The sequence below is a fragment of the Nerophis ophidion genome, linkage group LG12 (genome assembly GCF_033978795.1).
Source record: "Nerophis ophidion isolate RoL-2023_Sa linkage group LG12, RoL_Noph_v1.0, whole genome shotgun sequence".
Taxonomy (NCBI): domain Eukaryota; kingdom Metazoa; phylum Chordata; class Actinopteri; order Syngnathiformes; family Syngnathidae; genus Nerophis; species Nerophis ophidion.
In genome coordinates this window covers 44,443,901-44,457,054 of record NC_084622.1, presented here as the reverse complement: position 1 = coordinate 44,457,054, position 13,154 = coordinate 44,443,901, and the positions used below count along the sequence as shown (strand labels likewise).

The 13,154-nt window shown below is 39.3% G+C and overlaps 1 protein-coding gene across 3 annotated transcripts in view; it reads right to left on the bottom strand.

Annotated features, from left to right (window-relative positions):
- Positions 1-293: 293 nt before the first annotated feature.
- The window catches only part of LOC133563480 (inactive serine protease PAMR1-like), an 89,072-nt gene continuing 76,211 nt past the window's right edge, over positions 294-13,154 (bottom strand). For 2 of the 3 annotated variants that reach the window (XM_061917632.1, XM_061917634.1), the window contains 4 exons: positions 9,719-9,785; positions 9,364-9,593; positions 5,091-5,449; positions 294-5,016 (listed from right to left, as the gene is read on the bottom strand). In XM_061917632.1, coding sequence (XP_061773616.1) covers positions 4,453-5,016; positions 5,091-5,449; positions 9,364-9,593; positions 9,719-9,785 — 1,220 coding nt within the window. In that variant the 3' untranslated portion in view covers positions 294-4,452. The remainder of the gene's footprint in view (positions 5,017-5,090; positions 5,450-9,363; positions 9,594-9,718; positions 9,786-13,154) is intronic. The other variant, XM_061917633.1, reaches the window with a different exon arrangement.

Sequence of the window (13,154 nt, the reverse complement as noted above, 5' to 3'; positions counted from 1 at the left end):
TGGAGATGTTCTTGTTTTTTGCTTTCTTGCACAGGATAGAAACTGAATAATGGAGGAGGGTCAGATTGGAAGTAATTGATTTAATTTGAGCACAGAGGAGTGAAATGATATGTGAATAATATGCTCCCTTTATGGTTGTGGAAATGGTGCTGCTCTGACCTGGATTCATTTGCTTCATAACACAGACTATGCTTCACCGAGCAGGCAGTTTTTTTATATATAAATATATATATATATATATATATATATATATATATATATATATATATATATATGTATTCATTTTAGTTTTTTTTACTAGACATGAATGGCTGTACAGCAAAAGCATAATATTACACAACACAACCACAGTTACCACCTCTTCTTTTTAATTAAAAAAAAGCATCCAGTTTGTCCGGTCTTTTTCAATGCAATATTTACATCAAGTTCATTGTCATATTAGTCTACAGAAAAGTCAATACATCACAATATACTTTTAGTAGTAAATACATTCCAATAGTTCCTCGCCTGAAGACATGGGTGGTTGTTTTTTCAAGAATGATCTTTTCGAGGGAACTGCACTTTTTAGTTTGGAATTTTTTTTAGAATTTCACCTATTGTTTGTAATCATTATGAAAGACATGACGTCGGATGGATTTTTCTATGCATTTTGAATTTTAAAGTGCCAACAATACTCCATTTACATTTTGTGACTTGTAACAAAATATTAGTGATATTTTTCTTATAAGCGCTAACGCAGACAAACTACTTATAGCCGTGCCGTGAAAACTACCCTATATTTACATCATCGAGTGGTCTGCTGCTTTCTCCCTTCTTTGCTCCCTGGAAGTTTATGGTAGATCATAAATCATGCCTCTCACCTGGACAGAAGACGTCTGACAAGGTAATCCGACAATTTGGTACACTTTGACAGCCATTTAGGGCCTAGAACTGGCGAGAAAGACACAAACAGACGTGTGTGGTTCCCCAACCCGTTTATTCATGAGGCTGATGGTCATCCTTCATTTAAACAGGAATATATGAACGTCCCAGCAGTTGGCATCCTAATGACAGCAGACATTGTACAGTAAGTAATGTTTCATTATGTTTGTTGGCTCTCTTAAAGTCTTTAATGAGTAATAATCAGAGATGAAGGAAAAAACCAAACCGTTCTGATGCCTTTTTGATGCTTAAAATGATCAAAATATGCAAATATTAAATGTTGCTATAAATGCACCCACTCCTAAAGTACATATACACTTAAAAATCATGTATATAAAACTTCAATGCAGTTGTTTTTAAAGAGTTTATAGGCAGAATTGTGCGGCTTTATAGGCTCCATTGTGAGCAAACTTTTGACCGCAATTATTTAATATTTAGAATGCAAAAACAATACAAAAATAACATCCATCGTTATGTCTTTCATAATGGTTGTGAACGATAGGCTGAATTCCAAAAAAATTGCAGTTCCAATTTTAGCACAGGGGTCAAACTCAAGGCCCGAGGGCCACATCTGGCTTGCCACATAATTTAATTTCATAAGCCTGGAAATAATAAACGTCAATAAGGCATTTCAGCTTTTTTCTACGTATGATTTTAAATTTAGAGATATTTGTTTTAAATGCAATATTATTGCAGTTCTTAAATTGGAACTGTGATTTTTGGAAAATTGCTTATAATTCACAATCTTTTTGTAGTACAAGAACACACGTTTGTTTTTGTTTTTTTAATGCATTCTAACTCGTCAATAAATGCCAGTAAAAGTCAGCTAACAATCCGACCAATGGGAGTTGCTCTCTTTCGCCCCTAAAGCATCCTTGAAATCATTCAAAAACGTCTATCGACATTGTATACACACGCTGTAAGTATGCATGTACTGAAGTAACAGGCACCTTCATTATAACATATATTATTATACCTTGCTAGATCTCTCGAGATGTATAATATGTATATGTGCTTTGCTATAGTTTTTTTCCCCACTCCAGACTGAGCCCAGTCTAGATTGTATTTTTTTTACTAATCCTTCCCCAGCGTTTTACCCTTTCCCCCATCTTTACGGGGCGCCTTATGGCAACCCATCAGCATTCCTATTCTGTAACCCTGTTCTTTGCTTGTCTAATCTTGAACGGGTTTGTGATCAAATGTTTTGTTGTACTTGTACAATGATCATAAAGTCCTATCCTATCCTTTTTTGCTCATTTTAAGCATACAGCGGTGCATTGACGTCACAGACGCATGACAACGTTCACTTTTCCCTTCAACAACAACAATAAAACTACTACTCATGGCATAGTTAATAATTCTACTTTGGGACAAAGAATGATCCAGAACCTTATATTTTCAAGCCTGAATATACAGAGTAGGAGCTACAAGTTTAAAAAGCTAAGTGCACAACGGATCCAGCTTTTAGTGAGACACCGTGAGCATCCTGTAGCAATTTTGCGAAGAGCTGAACAAGGAATACAAACTATGAACATAATAAAACAATCACGTAGTTTACAATGTCTGCTCTCACTGGGTTGCCGACTCATGGGATTTTCATATCTTCCCCTTTTGGTGAAGAATTAATCATAATTCTCCTTTAAGTTAAAAACAACAAAAAAATGTGTCTTTCTCGCCATCTACGGGTCTAAGTTGAACATTAAAGTTGACCAGATTCTTTGTTCATGGCTACAACCTTCTAATATAAAAATAAATGGCATTATTTATAATCTAGAAATAACTTTCACCAGCTTAGAGGCGATACAGCAGCAGCAGTACCTCAGTATGTCAATACTGTAGCTGCCTAAGCTAGTTGGCGCTCTGCTGGCTAAGAGTTTGTCTTTGTTAGCGCTTATGACATTAATGACATACTTGGTTATGAGATGTGAATGGAGTTTTGTTAGCATTTTTTGGATGTTTTTTAGAGAGCTTTATGGGCACAATATAGTACTCCAATTAGTTGCGTTGTAAACCACCTCATACCTGCTGTATTTTACTCATTTGAATTTTAAAAAAAACCATAGGGATTGTGAATGATAGGCAAAATTACCACAGAAATTAAATTCCCTTTAAGCTCGATATTTAATTGAACAAGCTATTCCTGGATTTTTTTTGTCATTGACAATATTTTTCCATTAACTGCTAGACTAGCCGAACCAAAATATTTGCTTGTCACTCTGACTTCTGATTTCAAAGAACACTTTCCATTAGGTTGCTGGTAAACAATGATAGTAATCAAATGAAGGGGCAATTATGTAATAATCAGTCCCTCTAGGATTTTGCAGGCTTTTTTGTGATCGTTAAGACCTAAAAAGCATGGTTTCTAGGGGTGTTGGAAAAAATCGAATCGAATACGTTGTGCGATTCAGAATCGATTCTCATTTTTAAAAAATCGATTTAAAAAAAAAAAAAAAAAGATGTATTTTTTAATCAATCTAACAAAACAATACACAACAATACCATAACAATGCAATCCAATTCCAAAACCAAACCTGACCCAGCAACACTCAGAACTGCAATAAAGACACAAACACGACACAGAACAAACCAAAAGTAGTGAAACAAAAATGAATATTATCAACAACAGTATCATTATTAGTTATAATTTCAGCATAGCAGTGATTAAAAATCCCTCTTTGACATTATCATTAGACTTTTATAAAAAATAAAAAAAAGAACAATAGTGTCACAGTGGCTTACACTTGCATGGCATCTCATAAGCTTGACAACACACTGTGTTCAATATTTTCACAAAGATAAAATAAGTCATATATTTGGTTCGTTTAATAGTTAAAACACATTTACATTATTGCAATCAGTTGATAAAACATTGTCCTTTACAATTATGAAAGTTTAAAAAAAAAATCTACTCTGCTAGCATGTCAGCAGACTGGGGTAGATCCTGCAGAAATCTATGTATTGAATGAATACAGAATCGTTTTGAATAGGAAAAATATCGTTTTTGAATCAAGAATCGAACCCAATCGAAAAAAATCGATATATTATCGAATCGTGACCCCAAGAATCGATATTGAATCGAATCGTGGGACACCCAAAGATTCACAGCCCTAATGGTTTCACTGCAGCATTTTCAAAAAGTTGTGGCCAAATCGCCCCTGGTGCTGCAGGCAGACATTTGATGTTGTGTTGCGTTCGAGTTCTGCTGGGACAAATCCGATTGGCAAATATGTCGATGCGAGGCCAAAATGGGCGGTGTGTTTGTGGGGATTGTCCAACATTTGCCAATCGCAGGGATTAGTTGAATTTGCGTGAATAGTCTCCATCGCAACATTACAAAATCCTGAAAGGACTGATCAGTATCATGAAAATATGTTTTGACGCACCTGACTTAAAGCACAGTGTTGTCCAGTGTTGCGTTTGTGCAAAACACTACAAAAATGAGACTGCTGGGTGACCAGATTGAACAAACAAACAAAAAGGAAGAGAAAGAAGCATGTGCATTTAAATATTATAAGTCACATGTTCCGATTTCTATTTCATATGACTCTCGATCCAGACTTTGAAGTTTGCTACATGTGTGTAGACCGTATAGAGGTCAGGATCACACTCTCCTTGGTCATAGCCAAAGCTCACAAGTCCCAGAAGTCTCCAAAATCCTTTGCTCCCAACATGATTGCTGCCAACAAAGGGATTCTGGTTGTTGTCAGTGTAAGCAGGAAGGACAAGAATCCCCCCAGTGTCAGAGGGACATATGTTAGAGGGCCCGTAGTCAGGCTTCTGGCTTGCGCACAACATGTTGTCTGTAACACTGATTGGCACACCATTTCGGGCATATTGCTGCTCGCATGGGACAATGTCAGCGAGTTGGACAAGTCCGACTCTTGCTTTCTCATCAGCACTTAAATCTGAGTCAGGAACTGGAGACCAGCCAGTCACAAGCCCTTGTCCGGAGATCTCCCCCTCACCCTGACTGTCTGATAGACAGAGGGGCAACACTTTCTCTCCAATCTTTGCTTTGTCCATTAACTTGATGATAGCTATGTCTGAGTCAAGAATATGGGGATCATAGTTGGGGTGAACGCTGATGGAGGCAACCTTTGGGGGGAAAGAGACAAGTCATGACATTTGTTAAAGAGCTTCGACACAAAGGATATGTTCTTAGAGCTTACCCTCAGATGTTGGAAACCTTTACTTTCTCTGTGATCGTCACGGTAGTGTTTCCCAACCACCACCTTGATTTCGGCTGCATCCAGAGGGTAAACCTTGCCCAGGTCTGTCACGCAGTGGGCTGCGACTACAACACTCCTTTGGTTCACCAGAGCCCCACTGCACACCAGCTGCCAGTCAGAATCACGAATATGGTTGCCAGATTTTGCGCCACCGTCCTTCTTCACAGACCCCGAGTGGCTATCTGCCTTGGTCACCTTGGTCCCGGCACCATTGGTGGTGCGGCGGTAGATGGCTGCCAGCCAAGGCCAGTGAGCCTCTCCCGGCCTCTCACGGTCAAAGGTTGGATGCTTCCCACACACTGCCAAAGAGGAAGTGACAGGAAACGAGGGCATAAGGGGAAGACCACGATGAGGAGGAAGGATAGACTAAATGTTACTTACATTGAAGTTGTGTTAACACAAAGTGTGCTTGAACCTTCTTTCAGTTATTTTCTGAATGCTTTTACTTTGTAAAGAACCGAGGACGGCTGTTTTGAAGCATGTTGACCAAAATGCAAAGAAGCCCCACGTGGGAAAATGTATGAAACACAAATGGCTGACTGTGTCTCTGACTTATCAAGGAAGTTTTGTTTCCATCCGTATCAGGGGTCTCAAACCCAATTTACCTGAGATGTAGTTGGGGTGAGGATGGGCAGTACGAAGTATTCACTTCAGAATCACATTTTAGTGATCAAAGTGACTAAATCTGTTGACAACGTCTGCCAGCAGCTACAGTGACCCTGAGCTTACCTCAATCTAAATATCAAATTTTATGTGAAATTGCATATTTTTAGATAACGGCTGACTTTCTCAAGAGATTGTCACAGAAGGTTTTGCTTGCTTAAAGATTAAGATTAGTTTATTTCAAAGGTGAACATGCAATTTTATAAAACACATGACTACACAGGGCTTCACGGTGGCAGAGGGGTTAGTGCGTCTGCCTCACAATACGAAGGTCCTGCAGTCCTGGGTTCAAATCCAGGCTCGGGATCTTTCTGTGTGGAGTTTGCATGTTCTCCCCGTGAATGTGTGGGTTCCCTCCGGGTACTCCAGCTTCCTCCCACTTCCAAAGACATGCACCTGGGGATAGGTTGATTGGCAACACTAAATGGTCCCTAGTGTGTGAATGTGAGTGTGAATGTTGTCTGTCTATCTGTGTTGGCCCTGCGATGAGGTGGCGACTTGTCCAGGGTGTACCCCGCCTTCCGCCCGATTGTAGCTGAGATAGGCGCCAGCACCCCCCGCAACCCCGAAAGGGAATAAGCGGTAGAAAATGGATGGATGGATGGATGACTACACAGGTTAAAAAAGCCTGAATTAGCCCCAGAAGGCTAGTTTTCATCTGTAGTCCCCTAGCCATGATGTAAAAAAGGCACTGCCATTACAATTCAAAAGAAAAATAAAACAGAGAGAAAAAGAAAAAAAAACACACAATACATATACGATATGATAAAAAATTTAATAAAACATCACAACATAACATTTATCTTAGAATCAAAACAGGCTCATCTGTTAGTGCTGAAAGCTTTAGGCGTTGATAAGCCACATCTTATTTTTTTATGTGAAGGCCTTGTGACCAGTTTAACCTCCTCAGGTACTGAGTTCCACACATTTCGGGCCGGTTCTACAATGGGAATGAAACTGGACTCACTGGTGAGGGTGGCAGAGAAGAGGACTGTGGACAAACTAGTGAGCATCCTGGATGATGCCAGTCACCCTCTGCATAGTGTTATCAGTAGCCAGAGGAGCCTGTTCAGTTCTAGACTGCTTCATCCCAAGTGCAGGACTAATAGACTCAAGAACTCCTTTGTCCCACACGCCATTAGACTGTACAACTCCTCTCTGGGGGGTGGGGGGTACTAGGATGACAGGGGATGCAAAACAATAACAGTGCAATACGTTTTCATAACATGGTCACTACTGCCTACTTTGTCTTGTTATATTCTTAATTTACTGTTATATTTTTATTCCTATTGTTGCTTTTTATTTTTTATTCTCATTGTAATATTTCTCTATTTTGTTTCCATTTGAACCCTCTTTATTTACTTTTTACTTTTTTTTTTTAATTTATCTCAACTCTGTACACTGCTGCTGGAATTTTAATTTTCCTGAAGGAACTCTCCTGAAGGAATCAATAAAGTACTATCTATCTATCTATCTATCTATCTATCTATCTATTTGCACTTCTGACTGACCAGGCCGACTTACTGACAGTGCTCCTGTGCAGAAGACTATAACAGTCACCTCTGACAGAGCCTCGAGTGACAGGCTTGCGGCTGTTGAACAATTCATGCAGTACTTTATAGGTCAGTTTTAAGTCCGCAAATGTGCAAATACTGTATTTTTTAGAATGGCACAGTGATGATAGTGCCTAGGTTTTGTATCCATCATTTTAATTGCTTGTTTGTACAATATTTCATTTTTTTTTTTTTTAACTCTAACCAGCCTGAGACCAGCTGGTAAGGCAATAGTTGAAGTCGCTAAAAATCATCGAATGCAAATACAATTTTGCAGCTTCAGTTGACATTTCATTTCGAATTGCACGAAAATTTGCAAGATTAAAATGGATTATTTTACACAAATTGCCAATATGGGCTTTGAAGGAAAGCTCTGAATATAGGCCACCACAGTGTATACGTTTATTTTAATTTTTATTCATAGCTGTATGTAGAAGTCCCTGGTTGTATCAGCTCCACTGCTTTATTGTCTTTCATGTCCTTTGTTTTCTTTGATGTTTCCCTCTTACACACATGTGAGAGGGATGTCTACTATCATCAATGTTTACTTATATAGCCCTAAATCACTAGTGTCTCAAAGGGCTGCACAAACCACTACGACATCCTCGGTAGGCCCACATAAGGGCAAGGAAAACTCACACCCAGTGGGACGTCGGTGACAATGATGACTATGAGAACCTTGGAGAGGAGGAAAGCAATGGATGTCGAGCGGGTCTAACATGATACTGTGAAAGTTCGATCCATAATGGATCCAACACAGTCGCGAGAGTCCAGTCCAAAGCGGATCCAACACAGCAGCGAGAGCCCCGTTCACAGCGGAGCCAGCAGGAAACCATCCCAAGCGGAGGCGGATCAGCAGCGCAGAGATGTCCCCAGCCAATACACTATGACTATGAGTTGTTGTTTTTTTTCCCTTGGCCTCAGTCTGGACCCCATCTCCAGGGGCCCAGGCTTAGACCGATTTTTTTTATTTTATTTCATTTGAATCTTCTATTTTTTTCTCCCATCCCCCCCCCCCACTTGTTTACCTGTATCGCACCATTTTTGTAAGGGGTGCTGGAAGCCGGCAGACCCGTCAGCGATCCTGTTGTGTCTCCCTGTAATGTTTGTCTGATCTTGAATGGGATTGTGCTGAACATTTTAATTTTCCTGAAATTACTCTCCTGAAGGAATAAATAAGGTACTATCTAATCTAATCTTATTAACCAAATATATTTATATTTGCTGACAATTTGTATTCTTTCTCCATTGATATGTGTGTCAAATGATACTTTTTTGGTTTTATTTGGGACTTGGTCTTTGCTTTGCCCAATGTGTGTTTGTGCTGTCAATTTTGTGTTTGTGTTCTTTTTTTTAAATTGGCATTCAAGACTGTGTATAAATAAAGTACATTAATCAGGGATTATGGCATTGAATCTAATTGTTGCGGCATAATTAAAAAATCCTTGGAACTTGACTCCAACCATGTGATCAGTACCTCCAGAAAGGATGCCATTCGTAATGTTGACATTTTTTAGACTCATTTGCTGACACAACTTAATTATGCGGACAAAAATATCGTCCCACTTGGTTATGACCCACATGAAAGGCATAAAAAATGTGTTGAAGACGATAAGAAATTTGTCCTTTTGCAACAGAAAAAGGGTCTTGACCAAACCCAGAGTTACAGAAAGCAAAAATGTTAGGTCCTGCTTATTAATTGATTACCAATGACAATACTCAAAATAATCAAAGTATAATACAATAATAGCAATTGAGCAAGTATAGTCATCCATCCATCCATTTTCTACCGCTTGTCCCTTTCAGGGTCACTGGAGCCTATCTCAGCTGCATTTTGGCGGAAGGCGGTGTACACCCTGGACAAGTCACCACCTCATCGCAGGGCCAACACAGTTAGACAACATTCACGCTCACATTCACACACTAGGACCAATTTAGTGTTGCCTATCCCCCTGTAGTCAGTGAGACTTAATATTATGGACCTCTGCTGCCCTCACCTGGTGAACATGAGACATGACGCCCACTCCATTTGCCTGTTTTCAGGCATGTCCTCCGAGGGCTGCCATTGTGTTGGTAGAAAGGAGACACACAGTCATACTCTATATGTGTGTAGAGGTGATGGAAGCCTTGGGCCAGCTGGGAGAGTATTGGTGGGCTTTTCGTGGGACCCTCTGACTGCACCCGTCGGCCCAATGCAGAGGAGTACAGCTTGTGTACTGGTGTCTTTCTGGAAAGGAAGTCCAAAAAAGCAAATAAAACATAACCGTCTCAGGCCATTTCCATTGTACGAAAAATTGCATTTACATCTTCATATTTGATTTGACTTTTTGATTATATTTGCATTTTACATACCTGAATGGTGCTTGAGGTGGATGAATTCTTTGTCTGACCAATTCTGAAACTTTGGGCTCCCGACAAGCTGCATATAGCGTGGAAAGTAAAAAAAAAGGACAATTAAATAGAAATAGCAAATTCCAGTAAGTATGTTGCACAAGACCAATTAAAAGTTATTACTCACAGGTTATTATTATTTTCTCGTACAATTATATCACTGTATAAAAGTGTCTTTTCATTATTATAGCTTCATTACACAACATTGAGGCCTTGACCTTGTGGTTAGCATGTCAGCCTCACAGTCAGGAGGAGAAATCTCTTGGAATACTTCTGTGTAGAACAGACCTGGGCAATTATTTTGACTCGAGAGGCCAAATTTAAAAAAAAAATGTGTCGGGGGCCAGTTTATCTATTTTTAGGAACACTAATACAAAACTTCACAATAATGAATTGAATGCTAAAAACTTTATGACGGACCGTCCTAAACGGAATGGAATTTTAAGATTTTTTTTAATGAGACACCCAGTATTTACATGGAAATAAAGAATTTTGGATTAACAATAAACTATAAACGATAAAACATTGAATATTAACATTGATAATAATAATAATAATAATAATATATTAAATTTATATACAGTGGGCAAAAAAGTATTTAGTCAGCCAGCGATTGTGCAAGTTCTTCCACTTAAAATGATGACAGAGGTCTGTAATTTTCATCATAGGTACACTTCAACTGTGAGAGACGGAATGTGAAAAAAAAATCCAGGAATTCACATTGTAGGAATTTTAAATAATTTATTTGTAAATTATGTTGGAAAATAGGTATTTGGTCAATCATTCAAATATCTCACTGATGGAATGAGGTTTTGGCTCAAAATCTCACGATACATGGCCCCATTCATTCTTTCCTTAACACAGATCAATCGTCCTGTCCCCTTAGCAGAAAAACAGCCCCAAAGCATGATGTTTCCACCCCCATGCTTCACAGTAGGTGTGGTGTTCTTGGGATGCAACTCAGTATTCTTCTTCTTTCAAACATGATGAGTTGAGTTTATACCAAAATGGATACATGGATGATACAGCAGAGGATTGGGAGAATGTCATGTGGTCAGATGAAACCAAAATAGAACTTTTTGGTATAAACTCAACTCGTCGTGTTTGGAGGAAGAAGAATACTGAGTTGCATCCCAAGAACACCATAACTACTGTGAAGCATGGGGGTGGAAACATCATGCTTTGGGGATGTTTTTCTGCTAAGGGGACAGGACGATTGATCCGTGTTAAGGAAAGAATGAATGGGGCCATGTATCGTGAGATTTTGAGCCAAAACCTCCTTCCATCAGTGAGAGCTTTGAATGGTTGACCAAATACTTATTTTCCACCATAATTTACAAATAAATTCTTTAAAATTCCTACAATGTGAATTCCTGGATTTTTTTTTTCACATTCTGTCTCTCACAGTTGAAGTGTACCTATGATGAAAATTAAAGTTAAAGTTAAAGTACCAATGATGTCACACACACCATTATGTTCTTTTGTATTTATTATTTGGTTATCTTAATTAGCTACATGATAAGTGTGAATGTTGTCTGTCTATCTGTGTTGGCCCTGCGATGAGGTGGCGACTTGTCCAGGGTGTACCCTGCCTTCCGCCCGATTGTAGCTGAGATAGGCGCCAGCGCCCCCCGCGACCCCGAAAGGGAATAAGCAGTAGAAAATGGATGGATGGATAAGTGGACAAATATTGGAAACACATTTCAGTATGACACATTACATAGGTTTTTCTCACATTGTTTGTGCCACAAAAAAATGATGGTTCTTGTCTGTGGTTTGTATAGCCCGTAGCGGTACTCAGTTGTAATCATACTTGCCAACCTTGGGACCTCCGATTTCGGGGGGTGGGGGTGGGGGGTGTGGTCGGGGGTAGGGCGGGGGCGTGGTTAAGAGGGGAGAAGTATATTTACAGCTACAATTCACCAAGTCAAGTATTTCATATTTCTAAAAGAAATACTTGAATTTCAGTGTTCATTTATTTACACATATACACACACACATAACACTCATCTACTCATTGTTAAATTAAGGGTTGAATTGTCCACCCTTGTTCTATTATCTGTCACTATTTTTCTAACCATATGCATGTACAGTAGATGGCAGTATTGTCCTGTTTAAGAGGGTCACAACATTGCTGTTTACGGCAGACGAACTGCTTTACAGTAGACAAAAACGTGACTGCTGTTGTTGTGTGTTGTTACCGCGCTGGGAGGACGTTAATGAAACTGCCTAACAATAAACCCATATAAGAAACCAAGAACTCGCCCTCGATCAATCTACAGTTATAACGTCACTGGGCAGACACGCTGTTTATATTGTGGGAAAGCGGACGTGAAAACAGGCTGTCCTCATTCAGGTCCGCATGGAGCTGGAGGGGGTGTGTCCTCCAGGTCCACCTGAATTTCGGGAGATTTTTGGGAGAAAATTTGTCCTGGGAGGTTTTTAGGACAGGCGCTGAATTTCGGGAGTCTCCCACAAAATCCGGGAGGGTTGGGAAGTATGGTTGTAATGCACTTTTCCACCACTCATGGCAGTAATTACAACATCAAACAAACAGAAGAAGTCTGGAGCTAAAGTCATAGAGATGTTTCTTAAGGGCAAAAAATATGACTGAAGTGGTCATGCAGTATTTTCATTTGCACTTTACAATGTATTCAAGAAACATATTCAATATTAATTTTGTGTATTTATTTTACATAATTGTATGTACATTTATTAAATGTGTTAGAATTTCAGTGGGACCCACAGTCAAAAAGGTTGAGAACCCCTGCATTACATCACTGCCAGTGACAATTAAAATATTAATATCATCAAAAAGGCTTTTAAAAAGTTTGAACATAAATAAAACAACCCTGATTATGTTTCTGAGGAAGTCTATTTCACAGTAGGTACAGTTGCAATATTGTAGCTCAGTGATACTCAAACTGTGGTACGTGAACCAAAAGTGTTGCGCGGGCTCCATCTAGTGGTACGACAAAGAATCACTTGATTAAAGTACAGTGTTTTAATCCTGTGTTCAAACTGTGTTATGATCCATTTTCATCCATCCATTTTCTACCGCTTATTCCCTTTTGGGGTCGCGGGGGGCGCTGGCGCCTATCTCAGCTACAATCGGGCGGAAGGCGGGGTACACCCTGGACAAGTCGCCACCTCATCGCAGGGCCAACACAGATAGACAGACAACATTCACACACTAGGGCCAATTTAGTGTTGCCAATCAACCTATCCCCAGGTGCATGTCTTTGGAAGTGATACAGTGGCCAAAAATATTAAATATACTTGTTAAACAAAACCTCTGCCTTGTTTTTAATGAATACCTAGGCCTTCTACACTATTGTATTTTATTGTATTTTTATTTTGTATGGTGGTACCAATTTCAACCCTTGATGCTGAGTGC